The sequence below is a fragment of the Megascapheus bottae genome, chromosome 17 (genome assembly GCF_031878675.1).
Source record: "Megascapheus bottae isolate mThoBot1 chromosome 17, mThoBot2.hap1, whole genome shotgun sequence".
NCBI classification, from domain to species: Eukaryota; Metazoa; Chordata; class Mammalia; order Rodentia; family Geomyidae; genus Megascapheus; species Megascapheus bottae.
In genome coordinates this window covers 44059098-44084062 of record NC_143525.1, presented here as the reverse complement: position 1 = coordinate 44084062, position 24965 = coordinate 44059098, and the positions used below count along the sequence as shown (strand labels likewise).

General features: G+C 38.0%; 1 protein-coding gene across 17 annotated transcripts in view; it reads left to right on the top strand.

Moving 5' to 3' along the window:
* Bcas3 (BCAS3 microtubule associated cell migration factor) overlaps positions 1-24965 on the top strand; it is a 481230-nt gene that overhangs the window by 231069 nt on the left and 225196 nt on the right. The window contains exon 24 of one of the 17 annotated variants that reach the window (XM_090351170.1): positions 23240-23509. The exons of the other annotated variants lie outside the window; for them this stretch is intronic. Within the exon in view, the coding sequence (XP_090207296.1) occupies positions 23240-23262 (23 nt within the window). The 3' untranslated portion in view covers positions 23263-23509. Of the gene's footprint in view, positions 1-23239; positions 23510-24965 lie in introns of those variants that run through there. 17 annotated transcript variants of the gene reach the window in all.

Sequence of the window (24965 nt, the reverse complement as noted above, 5' to 3'; positions counted from 1 at the left end):
TGAGATCTGAGGATCACTGTTCAAAGCCATCCGGGGCAGGAAAGTCCATGAGATGCTTATCTCCAATTAATCATTAAAAAAAAAAAAACTGGAAGTGGTGCTGTGACTCAAAGGGGTAGAGCAATAACTTTAAGCTGAAGAACTCAGGGATAGCACCGAGGCCCTACATTCAAGCCCCATAGCAACCAAAAAAAAAAAAAAAAAATTAAGCCCTTGGGTTTGCCCAAGCAGTCAATCTCCTGACTATATTAGACTGGCTGTTTGCATTTCATTTTCATTGTCCCAATCTGTATCCTCCTTCTTTCTTTCAGTTTGGATTTTTGTCTCTTAAAGGAAAGATTATTTCCAAGGATGCTGAATATGTCAGTAGTTTTATAATGGTCCAAATGTATGCAGCTTTTTCCACTTGGTTGTAAAACTTGGCACATAGTTACTAGACTGTATGAAACTTTTTTGGGGGAGCCTGGAAGTGTTGAGGCATCAGTGGCCTCTGTACTTGCTACTTCATCTACAGCATTAGTGGTTTTAGCTCTGGTTGATCCTTCTCTAAACCAAAGCTTTATAGCTTTTTACAGCACAGTGTGGATTTTCTTATGATACATTGGCATGAAAGAAAAAAGCTTATATAAAATTACTAATGGTTTCCTTTACCCAAATGACTGTTTCACTTGGGAAGTTCTGTCTTTCCTGTAGAAATTCCAGGAATTTGGTGGGCTTGATATCCTTCTCAACTTCACCTCCCCACCACACACAGGTCAGCAAACATGCTGTGAGATTTATTCTAAGCTTTGTGGAAGCAAGACACTGACCAAGGAGAGATGAAATCACACATTCCTATTTTTATGTAAAGGAACATAATAAAGCTCTGTAGAAGTTCTTCTTGCATAACAGAATAAAAGAACTTCTTCAGTTGAAATGAAAAGAACTATAATCCCAAATGCTTGGGAGACAAAGGTAGAAGGATTGTGGTTCAAAACTAGTCCAGGCATGTAGTGATGCTGCACCTAAAATCCCAGCTATACAGTAGGTGTATAGAAGATTGCTATCTTAAGCTAACCAGGGCAAAAAATGTGAGACTCTGTCTGACAGTGAAAGGGGCAGAGTGCATAACTGAAGGGGTAGAGTGTTTGCCTAGCAATCACAAGGCCCCAAGTTTCAAAACCAGTACCAGGAAATAGGAAACTAGGGATATAGTATAGGCTTGTCTTACAGTATTTGTTTTATTGTAAAAGATAGAGCGAATGCCTTCGCTGCTGCATCCACGTGAGACTACATTGAGGATATTGAGATCTGTATTTACTTATATACTTCATCATTTATTGGATCAATCTGAGATCATTACATAGGATTCATTTTAGTACCTTGAGCTTAAGTAAGGTTTGGTTAATTGTAAGACATTCTCTCCACTCTCCTTTAAAAGACATTATTGTTTATTTCCAACATAGTGTCTACTGAGTGCTGTGGCTACATTTGTTCCTCTGCATCCCTATGAACTGGTCGGCAGGGATGGGAGAAGGGAAATGGAGAAAAGTGAAGGAAGGTGTGGCATTGTCAAAAAAGAAATGTACTCATTATCTGACTTATGAAACAGTAACTCTTCTGTTCAACACCTTAATAACAATAAAATTAGTTTAAAAAGTGAAAGTTAGCTGGGTGTGGTGGCTCCTAGCTACTCAGGACGCTGAGATCTGAGGATCAAGGTTCAAAGCCACCCAGGGCACTAAAGAATGTGAGACTCTTATCTCCAATTAATCACTAGAAAAGGGTAAATGGGGCTATGGCTCAAGGGGTAGTGTGGTAGCCTTGAGCTGAAGAGCTCAGGGAAAACACCTAAGCCCAGAGTTCAAGCCACATGACCCACAAAAAATAAGGGAAAGTTATACTTTATCTCCATTAAAAAAAATATACTAGCCAGGTATGACGGCTCAAAGCCTGTAATTCTAGCTACTTGGGAGATGGAGATAAAGGCATCACAATTCAAGGCCTTCCCAGATATGTATAAAAGTTCATGAGACTCCTTTTCAACTGATAGCTGAGTGCACTAGTGTGTTCCTATCATCCTAGCATTAAATGGAAGCACAAATAGGAAGATCACAGTCCAGGCCAGTGCGACATAAACCAAGACCATATCTTAAAAATAGCCAGTACAAAAAAAGGATTGGGGCCATGAGTTTGGCCTAGTGGTAGAGTGCTTGCCTAGCATGCACGAAGACCCGGGTTCAACTCCTTGGTACCACATACATAGAAAAAAGCTGGAAGTGGTGCTGAGGCTCAAGTGGTAGAACACTAGCCTTGAGAAAGTCCAACGACAGTGCTCAGGCCCTGAGCTCAAGCCCAGGACTGGCAAAATAAAAAAAAAAGGATTGGCAGAGTAGTTCAAGAAGTAGTACAAGCAAAAGACCCTGAGTTCAAATCTGAGTACATTACCATTGTACCCAAAACAAATAATCCGGTATCAGGACAGTCAGGCTTGAGGCCATCTCAGGCAAAAGGGTTGTGAGACCTCCATCTCAACAGAAAAGACTAAGTTCATTGGTGTGTTCCTGTTGTGCCAGAAATGTAAATAGGAAAATTGTGGTCCAGCCCAGCTCAAGATAAGTCAAACAATAAGTCATTGAGGTATTATTGTTCCAGCTGTTGAGTGCCTGCCTAGTAAGTGTGAAGCCTAGAATTTAAACCAGATACTGCTCCTCCCCTATGACAGAAAATCCACTTAAAACTTTATTCTGCTTTACTTACTAGGGTAATTTGGCCAGCCCTAGAGTAGAGCATCCTTAAAAGTAGTCCCTATCGTCTGAATCTCTAGATGGGTCCATAAATTCATAAAGATTTCTACTATGTTGTTTTAGAAAGCCCAAAATAGCTGAGAAATAGGAAACTTGTGAGAGTTTTCATCCCATGGTCTATAATACATTCTTCAGGTCACCTCTGTGGCTGGGCTCAACTGTGGCTTTTAATGCAGCCAAATCTCCACCTCCATCTCTTTTCAATCATTCTCTTTTTATGAGAATTAAAGATAAATCGGGTGTTATTTAAATATTCTGTACTTAACGTTTATTGAAGACAAATATGCCATGGCTGTAGCTCTTTGAGAAGTAACCTTGTACCGGCCCCCTTTTCATCCAGGTGGTTTACCCCAAAACCCAGACTTTGCTTTCCTTAGACACTGAATTCTTTAAACCAAATGATCACAGAAAACTTGGGAGAGTGTTGTTTTATTTGTGAGGTTTTCAGTAGAACGTAAGTGGAGTGTGGCTAAGAAACCAGCTCTACGGAAAGTTGTGAATAGCTGACAGTGAGAAAAGAATTCAGAGTCTGATCTTTACACCTTAAGTTCAATGGGTGGCAAGGTGGCCTAGGGTAAGGAAGGAAGGTGGAAAAACTGTAGAGCTGTAGTACCCAACTTCAGGAAAGGAAAGAGCCAAGCTGATTTTCATTATGTTCATTTGTTACATATCAGTGTTTCATTTCTAGAATGTCTCAAAATCAATCTGGAAGCCTTGGAAAATGCAAAAGGGCATAAAGAATAAAACTTATTAACCAAGCTGGACACCAGTGGCTCACACCTATAATCCTAGCTACTGAAGAGGCTGAGATCTGAGGATCTCAAGGGGGTAGAATGCTAGCCCTGAGCTGAAATGCTCAGGAATAGCACCCAGGCCCAGAATTCAAGCCCCACGAATAACAAAAGAACAACAACAGAAACCTTAATTTCCAGTTTAATTGGACATTGGTGGATCACTCCTGTCATCATGGCTTCCCAGAACGCCAAGATTTGAGAATCATGGTGGAAAGCCAGCCGGTAGGAAAGTTTGTGAGACTCTTATCTCCAATTAGTTCCAGAAATCTGGAAGTGGAACTATGGCTCACATAGGTAGGGTTCTAGCCTTGAGCAGAAAAGCTCAGGGACAGTGTCCAGGCCCTAAGTTCAAACCCTGGGATGGGCACACGAACAAAAAAAGAAAAAAAAAAACTTTAAGTCCACAAATAAAATTATTCATGTTTCATTCCATAATATAGCTAATCTTATGATATTAACTTCCATTTTCTTAACTTGACAATATAATATCAAGAAACATTCTCACATATCTGCAGACTCCCTTCGTGCCATTAGAGAATTTTAAAAACAGATATTTTAATTGTGACTAATTCATTTCTTTTTCTAATTTTCTAGCATTACACTTTAAGCCGTTTCTATTTGTGGGCGCTTTTTTTTTTCCTACACAAATCTTTGTGGTTATCTTTTTAATTTATTTGTTGAGGATAAATTTCTAAAAGGGGAAATTCTAGGACCAAATGTGTATATTTGTCATTTTTTCCCTTATATATGGTGCTTAGTCACACTGTTCCAGTTTCTGCACCATTTATCTTGCTATGTCATTGTCTATTTTTTGCCTTTCTTCTTGCTTTCCTGATACAAGGCTTATTTTGTTTTAATAGACTTAAATTTTGTAGAGAAAGAAACTACCTCCTTGCAAACTGTTTGGGAACATAAGATGTTATGGGTCCTGTGTACAGTTTAGCAATTCCTCCAAAAGTAAACAGAATTTCATATTACCCAACAACAAAGTAGGAACTATTGCATTCCTACAAATCCCTTCTTCGTGCCGGCTCCCTTATAGCTAAACACTCTTCCCCTCCCACTGCCATCTCTAACCTTGGTATAGCTACTAATCTCCCCTCCATCTTTATAATTTTGTCATTTTGCCAATGCTAAATAAATGAAACCATACCATATGTAGCCTTTTGATATCACCTTTTAAAATGGATCATAATGCCCTTGAGGTACATCCAAGTTGTTGGAAGTATTAATTGTTTCCCTTTGGATGTATAATAGTGTCCCTGGGGTATAGCTCAGCAGTTGAGCACCTGTTCAGCACGTGTGAAGCACCAGGTCCTCTTTGTATCACCCTTATCCAAGTTCCTTTTCTGTAGCTGGCTAATTTTCTGTTATATGGATGTACCACAGTTAATTTGAATAAGATGGTTAGACATTTATGTTTCTAGTTTATAGCAATTTCAAGTGAAATTGTCAAGCTTTTCATTTGGATCAGTTTTCATTTGCCTGAGGTCACATTGTAAAATATATATTTAAATTTTCAACAAACTGTCAAACATTTTTACGTAATTGCAATATCACTTTCTATTCCCACCAGCAGTGTGTGAGACATCTAATTCTTGAGAAGCTTATTGCAACCTCTGGCAAAATTGAGTGCATACTTGTTCCTTACTTGTCCAATTTCGCTTCATGATTTTCTGCATTTGTTGTTTAGTGCTATGCTTTTAGTGTACTCTTTTATCATTATGTAATGTTACCCAACTCTTTGGAAGTTTTTCTTTCCTGTAATGTTGAGTTCATCTGATATTTACAGACCTATTCTTTTCTTTTATGTGTGCTTGAAAGATGTACTTTCCAATGTTTTAACCTTTCTAGATCATATTTTAAATATGTTCCTTTAGAGTGACCTTGTTCAACATCCATTGCATTCAAAAATGGTCCAATGGTAGCCTTTTTGTGCAACTTAAATATAATAAAAACGTCTAAAGAAAAAGAAACAAAAAATGACAGATCAGAACAATGAATGACTGTCTTTTCAATAAATCATGCTGAGTGAACTGATATGTATATCATAGAAAATGAATGTGCCTCAGAAAGAATTGTTTTGTGTACTTTTCTACATACTTCAAGTAAAAATGGTTTATTTAAAAACATAATTCTGCTAAATTCATCCTGCTAAAATTCATTCTTCTTACTGAGTTTCTAGACCATTTACATTGAATGTAGTATTAGGGTTTAAGTCTGTCTTTATTTTTCCAGTCCTGGGGCTTGGACTTAAGGTCTGGGCACTGTCCTTGGGCTTTCCTCAAGGCTGGCACTCTAATACATGAGCCACTGTACCACTTCCAGCTTTTCTATGTATGTGGTACTGAGGAATCAAACCCAGGTCTTCGTGCATGCTAGGCAAGCACTCTACCCATAGGCCAAACTCCCAGCCAAGTCTGTCTTTATTATCTGGCTGTTTTCTGTGAGTGTTTTCTTTTTTCTTTTTTCCTTCCTTCCTTATGAATTGTGAACATAGAATTTCATTTTGACTCATTACTGGTGTTCTTATTTGATGTTTATTATGGCTTCAGTGTAGTTAAGCTATATGCAGCATACTTTATATACAATATGTCTTATATATAGTATATATACTATAATTTAAGCTGTGAGAATCTATATATATTATATACCATTCTCCCAATTGAATAAATCTCTTTTATCCCTTCATTATGTCTTTCTACAATGATCACATTGTGAAAAGAATAACATATATTACATGCATTTTGAATTATATCAGAGAGTGTTCTTATTTTACTCATACATAATTTAGAAAACTGAAGAGGTAAAGGAAATCCTGTGATATTTGTCCATAGTTTTGCTTACTGTAATGTCCTATAGTTACTTCTTCAACTTGTTTAAAACATACTGTTTATGAAAACATTAAAATATATATTGTATCTTCTGCATTTTTTTAGAAAGCTAGTATAATCCAGTGCTTGTACTTATTGGTAAAGATTCATTTGTCTCTCACTGTTTTCAAAATTGTTTTTTTTTTCATTTTCAGAAATTTAGTTCTGGACTGTGGATGTAGCTCAGTGATAAAATGTTTATTATCTCCAGTTGGATTGGGGAAAACATTTAATTCTATTGTGTCTTTTACTGGGTTTCTTGGCAGGGGGTAACTAGTTGGTGTCCACTCAGCTTCTTTTATGTATAGATTCATATCTGCAGCAAAATTTGGTGGTGGGCAATCACTATTACTTTTTCAACTTACAGTATTTATCTCCTTTCTAGACCTAAACTGACAAATATGTTAGGTATTTTTCATTACAAGTACATCTGTCTCTTAGATTCTGAATGTTTTTGTCTACCACTTTTGTCTTTGTGTTCAGATGGGATAGTTATTTATTTTTGGAGACAGGGTCTCATTGTGTAGCTCAGGCTGACCACAAAATATTCACCTTTCTGCCTTAGTCTCAGATTGGGAAATTTCCACTGTTCTATGTTTCAGTTTACTAGTTTTCCTACTATTATTCTATTCTGCTATTTAAATACCCACTTTCATTTTATTATTGTTTAATGCACTCTCCTATGTTACCCAGGCTGGCCTCAAGTGACTCTCCTACTTGAGCTTCCCAAATAGTTTTAAGTATATACTACCATATGTGAAGCTCACTTAGCTTTATGTTTTAGTTATTTTATTTTTTCAGTTCTAAACTCCACTATTTTTGAATCCTCGATTCTTGCTAGGATGGCATTCTATCCTTTGAGCCATACCCCTATCCCTTTGTGCTTCAATAGGGTCTCATACTTTTTGCCCAGGACCAACTTCAGTTCATAGTCCTTCTACCTGTGCCTCTCACATACTGGAGCTACAAGGGAACTTTACCAAACCTGGCTTTTTTGGGGGGTGGGGTGGGTCATGGGGCTTGAACTTTGCCTGGGCACTGTCCCTGAGCTCTTCAGCTCAAGGCTACCACCCTACCCTTGAGCCAAGCTCTACTTCCTGTTTTCTAGAGGTTAATTGGAAATAAAGAGTCTCAAGTCCTTTTGTACCTGGCTGGCTTTGAACCTTGAGCCTCAGATCTCAGCCTCCTGTGCAGCTAGGATTACAGGCATGAGCCACCGCACTCGGCCCAAACCTTGCTTTGTGAGATGCTGTCTTTCTAACTTCTTGTCCAGACTGGACTCAAACTTCAATCTTGTAAATTTTTACCACCTGTCACTGACATTACAGGAGAAGCCATGATTCATAGCCTCAATTTGATTTTTTTGGGGGGCGGGGTCAATTGTGGAACTTGAACTCTGGACCTAGATGCTGTCCCTCAGCTTTTCAACTCAAGGCGACCACTCTTGAGCTGCAGTGATTAATTGGAGATGACTCTCACGGACTTTTTAGTCCTGGTTTTCTGGTGATTAATTGGAGATGAATCTCACGGACCTTTTAGTGCCCAGGCTGACTTTGAACCTTGATCCTCAAATCTCAACCTCCTGAGATGCAAGGATTATAGGTGCCTGCCTTCAGTTTGACTTTTTAAAAATATGTCCTTTTGAAAACCCTTCCCATCTCTTATTTGATTTTGATATGTGATCTTACTGTGTGGCCATGCTGGCCTTAAACTCCAAGGTGCTTCTGCCTAAACCTTCTGAGTGTTGGGATTCCACAGGCTAGAGTTGGCTTTTGCTAAGACAACAAAATGACAGGCTTATCGAGACTAACTCCTCAAGATTCTGCTACTGCTGTTTGAACTGTATGCTGTTTTCTAACCTGCTTTTCTTCCATATGAATATTGCAAAAAATTCACTTTGGCTTTGCAATTATCTCCCCAAATGTTAGCAGTCCTTATTTTTTTTTTTTGTCAGTTTCTTTGGTCTTTCATCTATTCCTAAATGAGGTTTGCTTGGACTCTCTAGACACAGAGCTTCCTGCTAACAGAGGCCGACAGCTCAGTGAGGCAGAAGCCATTAAGGCACCTTTTTGTTCCCAGGCTGTGTCCTTTGTCTGTTTCATCATAAACAGCATTAGCATTAAAGAACTTTTTGACACCTATTTAGGACAGAGTTTTTCAAGTTCCATGTAAGCAAGGCTTTTAAAAATGAATGGCTTAATGCTAACACACATGGCATACAAAAAGAAGAGTCCTGCATCAATCTTTCATATGAATTCACATTCAGAAATCCCAAGCAAGCACAATGCTAAAATACCAAATCGAATATTTTAATAAAGGAATCATATACCATGATGAAATGTGATTTCTTCCACACTATGAAATTTGTCATTGTAACATTTAGTAGTAGTTGGATCAATGAGAAAACAATAATCTCCCTTAATAGTAAAGGGAAGTTATTTAAAGATAACTAAAAATGGAAAAGTGAAAAGTTTATTCTTTTTATTTTAAAGCTTTTATTAAGTAACTATACAAAAGAGTTTCGATTTCAGAAGTCAGGTTATGAAAGAAGGTTTTTTAAAAAATGTTCTTTCCTTTTTTTATTGCAGGACATAAAGCTTGAATTCAGGGCATGAGTACTGTCCCTAAGCTTGCTTTTTTTTTTTTTTCTTTTTTTTGGCCAGTCTTGGGGCTTTTTCTGTGATTAGAATGGTGGGCTGGGAATTTGGCCTAGTGGTAAAGTGCTTGCCTATCATGCAGTAATACCCAGGTTCGTTTCTCACTACCACATACAAAGAAAAAACTGGAAGTGGTACTGTAGCACAAGTGGTAGTGTTCTAATCTTGAGAAAGCCCAAGGACAATGCTCAGGCCCTAAATACAAGCCTTGGGACTGGAAAACAAATAAGCAAAAAATAAAATGATCTAATCCTTAGACTCATACTATCATGATTGTAGCAGAAAACATAGAAATATTTTTAAATATAATATTATTATGATTAAGGTGTTGAGAAACATTATTATATAGAGACTACAGATAAATTCCCCACAATTGTACTCACTCTGAGGCTGAGATCAGAACGCACCGAAGTTCAATGCAAAATCCTACTTGAAACATAGCTAAATTAAAAATAAAACAAGATACCTGCTTTGCAATCATGAGTCCCAGAGTTCATCTCTCAGTATTGCAAGGAAAAGAAAGGCAGGGTAGTACATGTAAATAATCCCAGTACTCAGAAATTTGAAGAGGGAGAACCACGAGTTCAGTGCCAGCATAGACTACAAACTGGGTTGGAGGCTAACTGGAGCATTATAGTAAGAACTTATAAATACCTTAACTCAATAGATTCTCAGTCTGCTCACATTTTGTGACACCCTTATGTGCAGTAGAAATTTAAATATAAAAAATCAATCTTGAGGGATGGCTTAGTGGTAGAGTGCTTGCTTTGCATGCATGAAAGCCTGGGTTCAATTCCTCAGTACCACATAAACAGAAAAAGCCAGAAATGGTGTTGTGGCTCAAGCCTTGATCATAGAAAGGTTCAGGGAGAGTACCCAGTCCCTAAGTTCAAGCCCAGGACTGACAAAAAAAAAAAAGAAATCAATCTTGAGATTTATTTTGAATATTGATAGTAGCTCCTAGCCTATTTCTCTTATTCCTCTTAAACAAGTCCTCAAAAAAAAAATTCAGTCATTACTGTACCAGTCTCTTTGTTGTATACCTACATGTGTACACATATATTAACAGACATACACACTGTCATGGACTCCATATGTGAAGTAAGCTGGATACAGTGGCACATGTAGACATCCCAGAATATGGCAGGCTGAATCAGTCAGGGACATCTCAAGCTCAACATGAGCCTAGGATATGTAGTGTGCTACTATATATCAAAAAAAGGGAAAAATATTATGCTGCCATGGTACTAATATTTTTTGTTATATATCTTTACTTTTGTTAAATGTACCAGTATTGCTTTATTTGATATATAGACACATCATGGCTTTATTATACATTAAAATATTCCTTTTAACATTTCTAGCCTGTACTCACTCTTGTTTAAAGCTCCTTATCTATTTTAAGTTGAGTCCTCTGCCTTGCATGACAGTAAACTTAGAATGGTACAAAACTACCAAGTTTTGTTTAAAAAAGTTGTAGTCATGTATACATACAACTTTATATAATGTTTATGTGAGCATATTTATGAAAGACTAAAAGGTAACAAAATTGGTAAGTTTAGCCATGCATTGGTGGCTCATACCTGTAATGCTAACTACTCAGGAGTCTAAGATCTGGGAATCACAATTTGAACCCAACCTGGGAAAGACCAACAGTTCCTTTCCCCCGTCCATATTTTATAAAGTAAGCATTTATGACACGGAACTGATAGTACTGGATAGGCAAGAACTCTACAACTTAAGCATATCCTAGCCCTTTGCTATTCATTTCTTTACGTCATTCATGTATGTAGTGGTACTTTGGTTTGAGCTTTGTAAACCATGCAAGACAATTCTAAGTCAGTTTTTTTTTTAAAGAATTTTACTTATTTGGCAATAATTTTTAAAATTTTAGTTTGATAATGTTGAAAAACAGATGGGTTATAGTTATACAAGTCAGACAAAGAATACATTTTCTTTTGGACAATGTCATCCTTTCCCTTGAGTTGTTTGTCCCTCCCATCCTACCCAAAAGTTATTTAGTTCATTTTCAAAATAGTGTCTAGTGAATACCACTGCTGCTTTTGTTTTCCCTTTTGTCCCTCCAGGAAAACAATGGCCATGTAAAATTTCATTTGTGTATAAATACCACATTTTTTTGACTCACTTGTCAACTGTAGGGCATCTGGGCTGTTTCCACAACTTGGCTATTTGTGAATAGTGCAGCAATGAACATGGATGTGCAAATGTCTGTAGTGTCTTTGATTCACAGTTCCATTTTTGGTTTCCTGGTTGTTAAAGCCTGGGCTGGCTTTGAACCATGTTCCTCAAATCTCAGCCTCCTGCGTAGCTTGTATTACAGGCATGAACCACCAGCAGCTTGCTCTTGGCTATTTTTCAGTAGGATTTCAATTTTATTCTGAGCCTACCTGGACTATGGTCCTTCTATTTACATCCCATGTATCTGGGCTGACAAGGGAGTACCATTACATTGTTTATAGCTTGAGATTGAATTTTTTTGGGGGGGAGGGGTCAGTCGTGGGGCTTGAACTCTAGGCCTAGACACTGTCCCTGAGCTCTTCAGCTCAAGGCTAGTGCTGTACCACTAGCCACAGGACCACTTCCGGTTTTCTGATATATAATTGGAGATAGGAATCTCATGGACTTTTGTGCCTGGGCTGGCTTTGAACCGTGATCCTCAGATCTCAGCCTTCTGAGTAGCTAGGTTTACAGGCATGAGCCACCGTCTTTCTGGCTGTTTTTTTTTTTTTATTGCAAGTAATTTTAAATTTTAATTTTATTGTCAAGGTAATGTACAGACAGGTCACAGTTACATATGTAAGGTAGTGAGTAAAATGTTCAACAAGAGAGATTTGATTTTGTGAGCTTTTTGTGTGTGTGTGTGTGTGTGTGTGTGTGTGTGTGTGTGTGTGTGTGTGTGTGTGTGCTGGTCCTAAGGCTTGTACTCAGGACCTGGGTGATCCCTGAATTTTTGTGTACAAGGCTAGTATTCCACCATTTGAGCCACAGCTCTATGTCTAGACTTTTTTTTTGCCAGTACTGGGTCTTGAATTCAGGGCCTGAGCATTGTTCTTGGTCATTCTCAAGGCTAGAGCTCTACCACTTGAGCCACGACACCTCTTCTGGCTTTTTCTGTGTATGTGATACCTAGGAATCAAACTCTGGTCTTTGTGCATGCTAGGCAAGCATTCTACCACTAGGCCAAACTCCCGACCTCACATCTAGATTTTTGGTGATTAGTTGGACTCTCCTGCCCTGCTTGACTTGCAACTTTAGTCCTCAGATCTCAGACTCCTGAGCAGATAGGATTATAAGTAGGAGCCACTAGTGCCAACCTAGGTTTTTTATTAATTTTTTTAACTGGGTTAGGCTTTAACCATGATCTTTTAGCTCTCCAAGCATAGTTGGGATTACAGGCATGAGCTCCCACACCTGGCTACCATATTCTTTGGCACAACTAGAATAAAGGATGGCATTTCATATATTCTTCCTTGACTTTAATCACCATTCACTTCATGCATGTGAACCTACTATTGATGCATTTAAAATGGAAAATTTGGGGGGTGGAGTGAAGAAAAGTTACCAGAGTCTCTAATGTGACCTGAGAATTAGACCTGAACTATAGGAGAATTGCTTAAGCCCAGCATTCACTCAGGCTCTGGTTGGTTGTGTGCCAGGTAACAAACCTTTTGGTTGAATTTTCCTGTCCAGACGCTAGCTTAGATGAAGGTATTCTTCACTTGGCAATGTCATTTCACTTTTGGCTGAAATAGCTGTTGCAGCGGAGTATCTTCAGATGTGAAACCACGAGGGACTTCTCTGAGTACATGCGTTTTCACACATCTGCTAATGCAAAAGCCCCAGCGGTGAGCATTAGTGCTCAGGAATGTGATGTGGATTGGAGATGATCTCCACAGGATTTTGGCAGGTCAGGGCAGACATTATCATGCTCCCATATGTTTTTGTAGGGTCTTAAAAGGGAAATCATATGCAATTCCTTAAACTGACATGCTGAATTTTCCCACAGACACACAAAAGTGCGCACACACACGCGCATGGATGCACATATACATACACAGAGACTCTTAACAAAAATAAATTTAAGAATCTGTGACACTCTTATACTTAGCATCTGTTGTCAATCCAACAGCATAAGCTGATGGCTGTTAGAATTCACATACAGCTTTTATTTACTTTGATTTATTTTTAAATGGATTATCTCAGAGAACCTGGCTATGAAAGATAGAGGCTATGAAAGATCCCACATTTTAGGTAAGTCCTTTTTATTACTTTACTCTGCATTTGCTGTATGCACTGTACACATGACTCAGTTTCCCTCCTCTTTATATTTCACAGTTAATAGTACTCCTCTAACTGCATTCACATCTTAACAGTTTTGTACTGTCTTTAACAGGTCTGGTACATTCGGTATAAAAACAACTGGGCTCTCGTCTCTCATGCCTGTAATCCTAGCTACTCAGGAGGCTGTGATCTGAGGATTAAGCCTAGGCTGGAAAGTCTATGAGACTCTTATCTCCAATTAATCACAGGAAGAGCCTAAGTGATGCTGTGGCTCAAGTGGTAGAGTGCTAGCCTTGAGCAAAAGGAGTCCAAAGACAGTGCCCAGGCCCAGAGTTCAAAACCAGGACCAGAAAAAACAAAAACAAAACAACAAAAAAAACTAGGGTGCCCCTGTCAAGCAAAAACTTCTGCCTTGCAAAATAGTAATGATGGTGGGGCCTGGAGTTTGGCCTAGTGGTAGAGTGCTTGCCTAGCATGCACCAAGACCCAGGTTTGAGTCCATAGAAAAAAAGCTGGAAGTGATGCTGTGGCTCAAATTGTAAAACTCTAGCCTTGAGAAAGGACAGTGCTCAGGCCCTGAATTCAAGGCCCAGTACTGGCAAAAAAAAAAAAAAAAGAAAGAAAAAGAAAAAGAATAGTGATGGTGTGTACTCTGTTTTCTGTCACTCTTGAGCAACCAGTCCATTCCATATGGATCTGACATGCAGTGAACACTCATTAAATGTTGCCAAGCCCTGTGGCTTGGTTCTTTTATTTATGTATGCTTATTTGACACCAGTAGTTTCTTATTGAGTTATTTAACTAGAAAAAAATGAGTTCTAGGATTCTGCTGCACAAGATAAAATAGGGTGTTCTCATCTATTTAGTATATTAACAAATAGTTGAGCTGGGCACTGGTGGCTTTATATCTGTAACCTTTGCTACTCATGATGCTGGAGAGCTGAGGATTGTGGTTCAAAGTCAGGAAGGACAAGAAAGTCTGTGAGATTCTTATCTCCAATTAACCAGCAAAAACCTAGAATTAGGTCTGTGGCTCAAGTGGTTAAGTGCCAGCTTTGAGTTAAAAAAAAAAAAAGGCCTGGCATCATCCAGGACTTCATTTTAAACCCCAGAACTAATATAAACACCCTAAATATTTGATCTTGAATACTTTTCACTGGCATTTTTCACCACTCGCATCCTGTAGTTTATTTCTTCTGTCTGAGTTTATGTCTATAAAAGTAATTATTAATGGAAAAAATTTTAAAAAAGTAATGATTATAATACAACAGCTCATCCTTCTGATTTAGCTTTAACTTCAGGCTGTTATAGACTTGTTATTTTCCAGATCATGGAGAGTTACAGAATATTGATATTTATGTATTGGTTTTCTATATCATATAAAATGGTGGCATTTTTGTATCTGTTCTTGTAATCACTATATTTTTTAAGGGGATAAAGAGTGAAAAAAGTTGGTATATATTTTTTTCTGTATCTTCACTCAGCTTCCTTGGTGAATTACTAGAGAGTTACACAAACATATTCATCAGTTCTAAAGTATGGGAGTCATTCCATCCTTTGAAAAGTGGTTTAAGTCTATTTTCCATCTATTACTCAACATTAGGGATCTGCCTGCCAAATGATCCCAGGTGTGGGGTTGCAGCAGGTAATTTCCTGAACAGTATGGTACAGATGATTTTCTGTGTTAGAAGATGCTATCGGCTCACCTGGCCTCTTAGTGACAGAGAAATCCTTTGTTTATTCATTTAGTAGGCAGATTAACCCTAATGAATATTGGCTTCCTGGAAATAGATACAGGTGACAATGGCAGAGTGAGGAGTGGGAAGAAGTAAGACAAATTCCCTCTTCTTTCTTCACTTATAAATAATGGTGGCTTTCATGGGAGAGTGTTTTAAATCAGAAAGGAATCTAAAATATTTGAACTAAAAAAAATAGTAGTTTTAAATAATCAGCCTTTAATTTTCATTTTGAATGTCAATGTATATAGATGTTCATTCTTGTCAAAAGAACTAAAGGTTTTCTGATTTTGGCAAACAATTTATAAGTTTTATGTTTCCATCACTATTTTTTCCCTTTGGGAGGGTATTTCACTATGTTGCCTGGACTGGCCTTGAATCCATTACATTTAAATGAAAATATTTAATTAAATACTTCATGCTGCTTTGGTCAAAGTTATTCACTTGAACAGGAAAATCCATTTCTAATATGTTCTGTACTCAAGTTAAAATTTTGTGAATTAGAGAAATAAAGCAAAGGAAATGTGTTAGTTTTCTGGGTGAATTTCCTTAGACAGTTTATATTACTTCAGTGATATTAATTTGTTTTCTCAGAAACAAAGATCAAACTAATCTAGGTATCAGAAAAATATTTATCAAGTTATATATTTTCTTTGAAACTTGATTATTAAGTTCTTTGCCTTTGATTGCTCTCACCAATTTTGGCAAAAGTAGTTTTTATCAGTACATTTTATGGATCTTCTATGTAATTCTTAATGCCATATGAAAATGAACTATCTGCAAACGCAGCTCTGAGTTTTGCTTACTGAAGGATAGAGAACTTATCAGCATTTTCTGTGAATCATTTCGGAGATAGATTATTCCCAAGGTGGGAATGTATAGGCACAGATGTGAAAATCTCTTAATGTGCAACCAAACTCACAGATCTTACAGCTGTGATTTATTCTGTGCTCTCCATAGACTCCCAAGATGTCTTCTTTCACATAACTTTATCCATGGGAGGAAAAGTTAAAATTCTTCCCTTCCACATGTTAAAGGCTGCAGATAGGCTTTTCATGATGCCTTTTGTCGTTGACTATAAAAGCTCTAGAATTTCAAGAAAGAAGTGAAAAAACAGTATACTTTGCCATGAAGATTTAGAATTTACGATTTGTTCTAGGTATGGAGTTAATGTTTTGTTTGAATTGTGTAAGGGGAAATTCTGTAGAATGTGAGATATATATGAATTGGAGGAGTAATAAATTCTGAAGGAATCTTTTGGTTCTTAGTTAAGATTACTTTATCCTTAAAACTAATGTTTCTATAACCTCTGACCGAATACAGATGATCCAAATACTCCAAGGTGAGAATTTTTCTTTGCCTGTTGTGAGAAGTTTAATTCACACCAATTGCATGTTTGTTGTGTGGCATGTGAAGTATATTTGCACATTTTTAACTTAAATCTCATCTTTCAAACTATGAAGGAATTTTTTTTACTGAATTATCAATAATATCTATTTTCTAACATGTTGATAGGAGAGAAACCAATGTGCCTATATTATGTTATCTTCACACCAACCACTGCCTATGTTAAATGGCTTTTTATTTCCTTTTAGTGAAAAGCTGAAGGACAACAGTCATTATATGATTTTGTGTTTTAAGTATTTTCATAATCCAACATAAATTGGCCCACCCAAGGATTATGTCTGTCTTGTAAAGATGTGTTTATATAGTCATTGGGTGAAAGATTGCAGAAGTTGAACCACTAGTTTTGAAAGTTGAGCCAGACCAGGAAAAATCAGGATACAATTTGGCACTTATGGAGACGAAATGATTTCCTTTTTAGCTGCTGATTTCTACTGGGAAATGTATCCTTGGACTGAAAATTGCATCCGGAAAAATGTTTATGTAGTGTTTTTCAAGTGACTGATTATTCTTCTAACCTTTAACATGAACTGTGTCTAATTTTGGGCTCTTTTAACTCTTTCATGACTAGGGGATTTTTCTTTTTGTGGGAACTGTTACAAGTAAACATATCATTTCTACTTTGGATAGGGGATTGGGTTACTTACGTGGTAACAAAAATATAAAATGTGTTAAGACTTTGGGGGTGGTTATTTTTTGAAGCAGACAAGTAAGCCAACAAAGTTATCCCCCACATCACAGACACTTAGATATTATGCTCTATGTAATATCTAATAAACTTTTGAATATACACTTTTGAAAATAGTTCAATCTATTTGCACTGCTTTGTCTTACACTCTTATTCTTCTGCAACTTGCGTAAGAGAGCTTTTGACATTTCAGTGGGTAATGTATAGTTGATCTACATGATCTTTACAGCATTTAGTTTTTGTTATATTTTCTTTCTTATGCATTTACTAACTTCGTTGACTAAGTTGTTGCTATAGTGCCCATATTGTGGATTATGGTTATAGGGATTTCTGCTCCAAGATATCTCTACTCATCTCTACCTAAGTTAATGATATCTTTTTTGTTGTTAGTTGTGGGGACTTGAACTCTGGGCCTGGGTGTTGTCCCTGAGCTCTTCAGCTCAAGGCTACCACCCTACCCCTTGAGCCACTGCGCCTGGCAATGATATCTTAATCACTGGATGTTCTCAGTGGTGTTTTCCACTCATACCTTCTGGGCTAGATCTGTGCTGTCCAATATGGTAGCCACTGACCACAATTTTTTGTTTCCAGTTGTAATTAATTTCCTCAGTTGCTTTAATTTCACATTATCATCTTGGACAGTGCACAATGTTGACCATTGTTAAAAGGTCTTTTGGAAATTACTAGAACAGACTTGTATGCAGATGGGGAAATATAGTTACATTCTCAGAGTTGGGAAAGAAAAAAATGTATCCAACTACAAAGTAGCTTGAGCATCCCTAATCTGAAAAACGGATGTACCAGCATGATGCTCAAAGCATTTGGGATTTGGGAGTATTTTGGATATTTAGATCAAGACTATTCAATCAAGTCTATGTAAATATTCCAAAATCAAAAATACCTCTGGTACCAGTTGCATCTAAGATGTCCCTTCCCTTCCTTGCTCTCTTCTTCTCTCCCTCCCTTCTTTGTTTCCTTTTTATATTTTCATTTATTTATGTATTCATTTATTTTACCAGTCCTGGGGCTTGAACTCAGGGCCTGAGCACTGTCCTTGGGCATTTTCAAGACTAGTGCTCTATCACTTCAGCCAGAGCACCACTTCAGGCCATTTCTGTGTATGTGGTACCAAAGAATCGAACCCAGGACTACGTGCATGCTAGGCAAGCACTCTTATACTAGGCCATGCTGCCAGCCCCCCTTTTTATACTTTCTTGTGAGAGGAAGGGTCCCACAAAGTTGGAAGGAATTATACACATGTCTACACATTGACAAAACTACTTCTACCTGCTTGAAAAGTGTAAATTGCTTTCTGCCAAAAGGGAGATCTTTTTGTTAGATGTCCCTTTGAAAGTAGAATCTGTGCTACATTTGTGTGTCTTTGGAGCATATATTCAACAAAGAAATACCACAATTCCCATTGAGCTCAGAAAATGTGATTAAGGAATTTGAATGTAATTACCCAAAGCTTGGCTCTTCTTTTAAAGAACTCATTCACTTTAGAGATTCCTTGATACACTGTAAATCTGACAACTAAATCTGGTTTTTTTTGGAAGTCTTCCACCAGCGATCGTGTGAGTCAAGGATGAGTACATAAAAATAAAGCCTGTGCAGCAGGAGCGGCCTGAGCAATGCTTCTCAGGCGTATATCAGATCTTATCTGTGGCTGATATGCAGAGGGTCTACTTAGTGCAATGTGCAGAGTCCCATCCAGGTTCCTACCTCTATTTAGTGGAGGTACAGACATAATTAAATAAATGATGACATGAAGGCACCAATGGATATTATTCAAGTCAGTCACAAAGTCAATAGTTGCTGAACATGGTGATGTATTTTTGTTTTTTTTCTTTTCAAAGACAATGTAAAGAGTGATGCACAAATCTTTACTTTTTTTCTTCTATATAAAGTCCACAGCACTTATGAAAGAGATGTAGAGACAGGGTGAATGCAAGTAACCCAGCAGAATTTGTGCCAGAAACTGTTAGCCCTCCTTTGTTGTGTTTCTACACTGTCTTTTCAAACATCTGGAAACCAGCATGTTTGCAGACCTCTCAGAACATGATTTTGCATTTACATCATTTTGCTAGTTGGTAAATTTTTTTTTTTCCTGAAGGAAAAAAAAAATCAGTAACTTTTGGTCTGTCACAGGTCAAGTGATGATTAGTGATTCAGTCTCTCCTAAACACATGGTTAGCCCCGAAAAGTTAAATCAGTTCTCAAAAGTTTGGTAACCATTAGAGTACTTCCTAAGTCACTTCCGGATGTCAGTCCTAAGGTGGAGAGGGGGACAGGACCCTATACTGACTTTGCTCCGGTTTTCTACCAAAGGGATTTAATTTGGCAGCTGATCCAGCCTAGGAAATACTCACGCAAGTGCAGAGCTAGACAGGAAACACTTTTGAAAGTGGTGTTTTGATAGAGGATCATGAGATTAGGCAAATAGCTGTGAACTTTCTATGTAGCCTAGGCCATGTAGCACCCGGCTAGGGTCCTCAGGGTATAGAATATGAGAAAGGAAATTAAAGGAGGGTCAGAGAACTTTTTGAAGAGCAGTGCTAAAACTTACGAATTTCTTTGAAGTAGAGGAACCTAATTGGTACATTCCTTTGTTGTTGTTTGTTCTTTTGTAAAACATACCACCATCATTATCCACCTATACATTTTTAATGTGATTGTTTAGTGTAGATTTAGGAGCTAACCTCATCAATTCTAACTACTTTTTTTTTTAAATAGCTCTCAAAAGAGTGCTCGTCCAAGGCAAACATTGCATTGAACGAAGGTTGTACTTTTGGAAGATAGACGTTTTATAATGATCAGTTTTGACAATTTCCTCTGGTTGCCATGTGTTTCCCAGTCCTGCTTGTGGGTGGGTTTTTGTCAGGAATGAGAATATGTCTGAGTTGGGCTGCTTTATAGCAGCCAGATTGGATTTTCAACTTCTAGGGCCTTCAGCATCCCTAAAGCAGTTGAGAAACATAGAAGAGAGTCTGTGTTACTCTTGTATGAAATGTTAGAGGAAAGGAGAAATTGAACGTCCTTTTAAAGGAAATATAGATCTGTGGTTTTAGAGCCTGTTTTACTCGTTTTTCCCCCCCCCCTCCAGTTTTGGAGCTTGAATTCAGGACCTGGTCACTGTATCTGAGCCTTTTTGCACAAAGTTAATGCTCTGCCGCTTGAGCCACACCTCCACTTTTGGCTTTTTGCTGGTAGATTGGAGTTGAGTCTCAGACTTTCCTGCCTGGGCTGGCTTTGAACCATGATCCCCAGATTTCAAACTTCTGCATAAATAGGACTACAGGCATGAGCCACTGATATTCTGCTGTTTTGCTCCTTTTATTCATTATTTTTCCAGGGACTTAATGTCCATATTTTAGAAACTGTAATTTGTATCTTTGGTTGGGCCTCTCTCATAGACTTATAGAAGCCATTTAGCCATGTAAAATACCTGTAGAAACTTTTTTAATTTTTTTCTCTTCTGAACCCAGAACCTTGTCACATTGAGGTAGTGAGTCCTTACTCATATTCCTAAACTACTTCTTCTGTTGGAATGCTCATCTTCTTCAGAACATTCAATTATATATCCCACTTGAGAGCATAAGTAGCCTTACTCTAGTAAAACTGACCTTCTTATATTTTATTTGGGCTCTATGTAGTTCTGATCTCCTCATCTTCTAAAGATAGCCCTGGGAACTGCTCGCCTACATTCTTCTGAGAGTGTTTCATCCCAGAGTCCTAAGAGATACAGGCTAAGTGTCAGGCATGGTGGCTCAAGCCTGTAGTCCTAGCTAATCAGGAGGCTAAGATTTGAGGATGCTGTTCAAAGCCAGCCCAGGAACTAAAGAACTTTAGACTCTTATCTCCAATTAATCACTAGAAAATGGGAAGTAGTACTGTGGCCCCAGGGATAGGGTGGTAGCCTTGAGCTGAAGAGCTCAGGGACAGCACCTAGGCCCAGAGTTCAAGTCCCATGACTGACAAAGAAAAAAAAACAGGCAAAGCAAATAAAAATTGTTTTATCTAGATTCAGAAAGGGGCCATTTCTTTGAAATGGGGCCAGTTCCTATTTCAAAGTTATACTAATGAAATTGAAGTGAAGAGAATGCTAGTATTTCTTGACTCTAATAACACTTAGATGCAGATCCTCAGTGTAGACAACAAGGTCCACATTGTCAGGCTGTGGTGAGATACATGATCAAGCCATCAGCTTTCATAGACCATGCAATCCAATGCCAGTGAAGTTGCAACAGCGGTAGCTCTTGGCTGCTGAGTGGGGTATGATGATGTTACTACCTTGGAGTGGTATGTGTTGGGCTAAGTGCTGTTTGTGCTTTCTTTCTTGATTCTGTGCCATGCACATTTTTTTCAAAGGCCCATAAAAAGAGGGTTTTTAATTTGTCATTAGGAAAGTTGACACCAAATTTTGAAATCATGGACTTGCTCCTTTGCATAATTGGCTGTAGTCTTTTCCTTTGTCTCTGGGAAGATTCCACATGGCAGCTTGTGTTCGTGAATTGTGGAAGGACTTGCCACCATCAAGATCTAGCTTCCTTTGAAAACTCAATCTCTTTACTACCACAGATTCTGTTAGCTCTCTAACATATTAATACTCCCAGAAAAATAGTTTGCAATAATGTCTAGGATTTGGGGGGGGGGAATTTTAGCAACTCAGTCCTATATATAAGCAATGTGAATCATCTCTTACAGGTAAAGAAATTGCATTGTGTAACTGTAATCCCTTTGTATATCACCTTTATAACAAAAGTTGTTTTTTTTTTTTAAATTGCAATTCTAACTTAAAGTGATTCAGCCAAGGTAAATCAGTTAATTGTGGACAGAGGTCTAACTAGCTTCTTTGCAATCTCTCTAAAATTGGTATTATTTAATATCTGACCCATATAGAACATGGGTAAAAAGATGTGTAGAAGAATCCTATTTTCTAGAGTGAACTTTGAGATACTAACCAGCTATGATGACCTTCATCTAATATGTTTAATTTCAAATGCCAGTACCACCACCAAAGGAAAAAAAAAACCCTACATTCCAAACTCACGTATCAAGTATGAACAATTTATGCTTAACATTGGAGTCTCATTCCACTGTCACCAACTTTTTTCTGCATAAAGGCCTTTCTTCCTTGAGGCCTGTGTGCCCCCAGGCCTTTTCAGCCTGTAGTGGTCTGCACTTCTCTGTTTTTCTTTTCCTGAGAGTGCTGATTAGTGACTTGCGGTGTGGATTCTGATTTATCGCAGACCAGAGCTGCCCCTAAGGGGCTGAGCAGAAACACTCATGAAGGAGTCCTGATTAAAAAGAGTGGTAATGAAGACAAATGTTTCAGAGGGAGTTGAGAGAAAACCAGTCCTTGGCATTCCCTGCAGCTCCTCTGAGCTTTTGAAAAGGAGGTAGTGGTAGCCAAAGGAAATATTTCTTCTTTGTTGTTTATTTCTCATGGCACTGGAAACATTTTTCTTTTCCTCTTGGGTGTTCTAATTCTCACTTGTTAACTGCTTTTCATGCAGCGTTGCAATTAACCCCGGGCAGATACCTCACCATGCTCCCCTTATAGCTACTCCATCTCCAAAGAAGTTTTAAATGCTTTGACCTATAACCATTTTTAAATTCTTCAGACTTGACACTTTTGCCTAATTTCTCAGGTCATTAAATTACACTTCTGGTGTTTTGTTTTGTTTTTTTTTTTTTCACTGATTTTTACTAAATTGGATGTTAGGTACCTATAATCACCTTTCCTTCGTATTTTTACAAGACAGAACACCATTAGGAAAAACCAATTCACATCTAGGTCAAAGTTTCATAGCTAATGTTTGTCCATAACTAAAGACTCTATTCCTGAACTGCTTAAATGGAAATGGGAATTTTCAAGAGAAGTAGCAGTGTTTGACCATGGTCTCTGGGCATGTCCCAAATCAGTGGTACAACATCAGTAGGCTGAGAAGAGGCACCTATCTATTCACTAACTTAACCAAAATTCTGTTTTCCTTCAGAAGGTTCTGGAAGACTGGAATAAATGCCCAAGCTGTAGATTAATTATGAAATTCATTGGTCTAAATACCAAATTCAGAACACTGGGAGAGAAAAGGTGCCTTGGAAGCCATGAAGTAGTTGAGTAAGATCACTGTGCATACCTCTGCATGTTCTGTGGTTTTGTATCCTTTATGCTTTCCTAAATGCTGAATGAAGACAAAGAAGGACAAGATAAACAGAACACCAAGGCTGTCTCCATTAGCAGCAATCTAGAAACTCCTTACCAGATATACATGTGGATTTATAGAAAGATAATAAATAAACTAAAGATCATAAAGTGCCACTGTGGACTTACTGGTAAGATTTGAATTCCAGAAGTAAATAGTTTCTGATCCAATATAGAAGGCTCCCTTTTGCAGGTAAAGTTTCAGGGTACTGGGAAAACTTTGTCTTATATCCAAGGCTAAAGGGAAATTTCAGTCTAATTGTTGGATCAACAAACAGTTTTTTTTTTTTAATCATTCATGTGAAAGAGACTTTTTAAATTCAGGCCTATGAACTTTCTGGAATTTTTACCTCTTCTCAAGCTAAACAAAACAAAAGCTTAAAAAAAACTGATGATGATGTTTAACATTTCTCAGATATAAGGAAATATTTGACAATATCTGGTTCTGAAAAACAAATGAGATAGTGGGGTGGAGGCAAGGTTCAGTTGGAAGAGTGCTACCCTAGCTAAGGAGATTAAGCTGGGTGTGGGTGTCTTACACCTGTAATCCTAGCTACTCGGGAAACTAGATTGAGAATTAAGGTTCAAATCTAGTGTAGGCAAGAAAGGCCTTGGTATTTTTTTTTTTTTTTGCCAATTCTGGGACTTGAACTCAAGGCCTGAGTATTGTCCCTGAGTTTCTTTTGTCAGCACTACCACTTGAACCACAGTGCCACTTGGAGCATTTTCTTTTTATGTGGCACCGAGGAATCAAACCCAGGTCTTCATGCGTGCTAGATAAGCCACATTCCCAGCACTTTGAGATTTTGTGTATGTGTATGGGTCATGAGGCTTGAACTTGGGCTGGGCACTGTCCCTAAGCTCTTCAGCTCAAGGCTACATCCCTACCCTTGAGCTAAGCCCCAGTTCCTGTTTTCTACAGGTTAATTGGAGATAAGAGTCTCAGGTCCTTTTGTGCTTTGAACCTTGATCCTCAGATCTCAGCCTCCTGAGTAGTTAGGATTACAGGAGAGAGCCACTTGGCTCCTTTGAGATTGTTATCTCCAGTTAACTAGTAAAAAATAAGAAATGGAGATGCCTAGAGTTTAAAAAAGCAAAGGACAGTGCCCAGGCCCAGAGTTCAAGCTCCCCTTACCAGCACAAAAAAAGTAAACAAGCCAAATCTAAGATTAAAGATTAAAGAATGTACTTTGAGAGAAAAGCTAGGCAAGGCCTTTCACATTTATGTTGTTTCTACTGAGGTTGGGTCTCTCTTAAAGGCTGAAACTGTTGCCCAAGTACAAAGCAAGGTCACTTAGGCTCTGAGTCTAGGCTAAATGATGTCAAGTACGAGTTCTGTAGGAAAAGCCAAAATCTGCTACAGCTCATCTGCCAAGAAGTGAAGGGTTAGTTTGCTGGATTAATGACCAAGTTTCTGGGATTCCTTCAGGAACATACTCCAGGACAGTAGATTCCATGAAAATTTGAGCCAGTTAGAGAAAGACAGTAATTTTTCACAAAGTCAGTTAAGTACTTCCCAA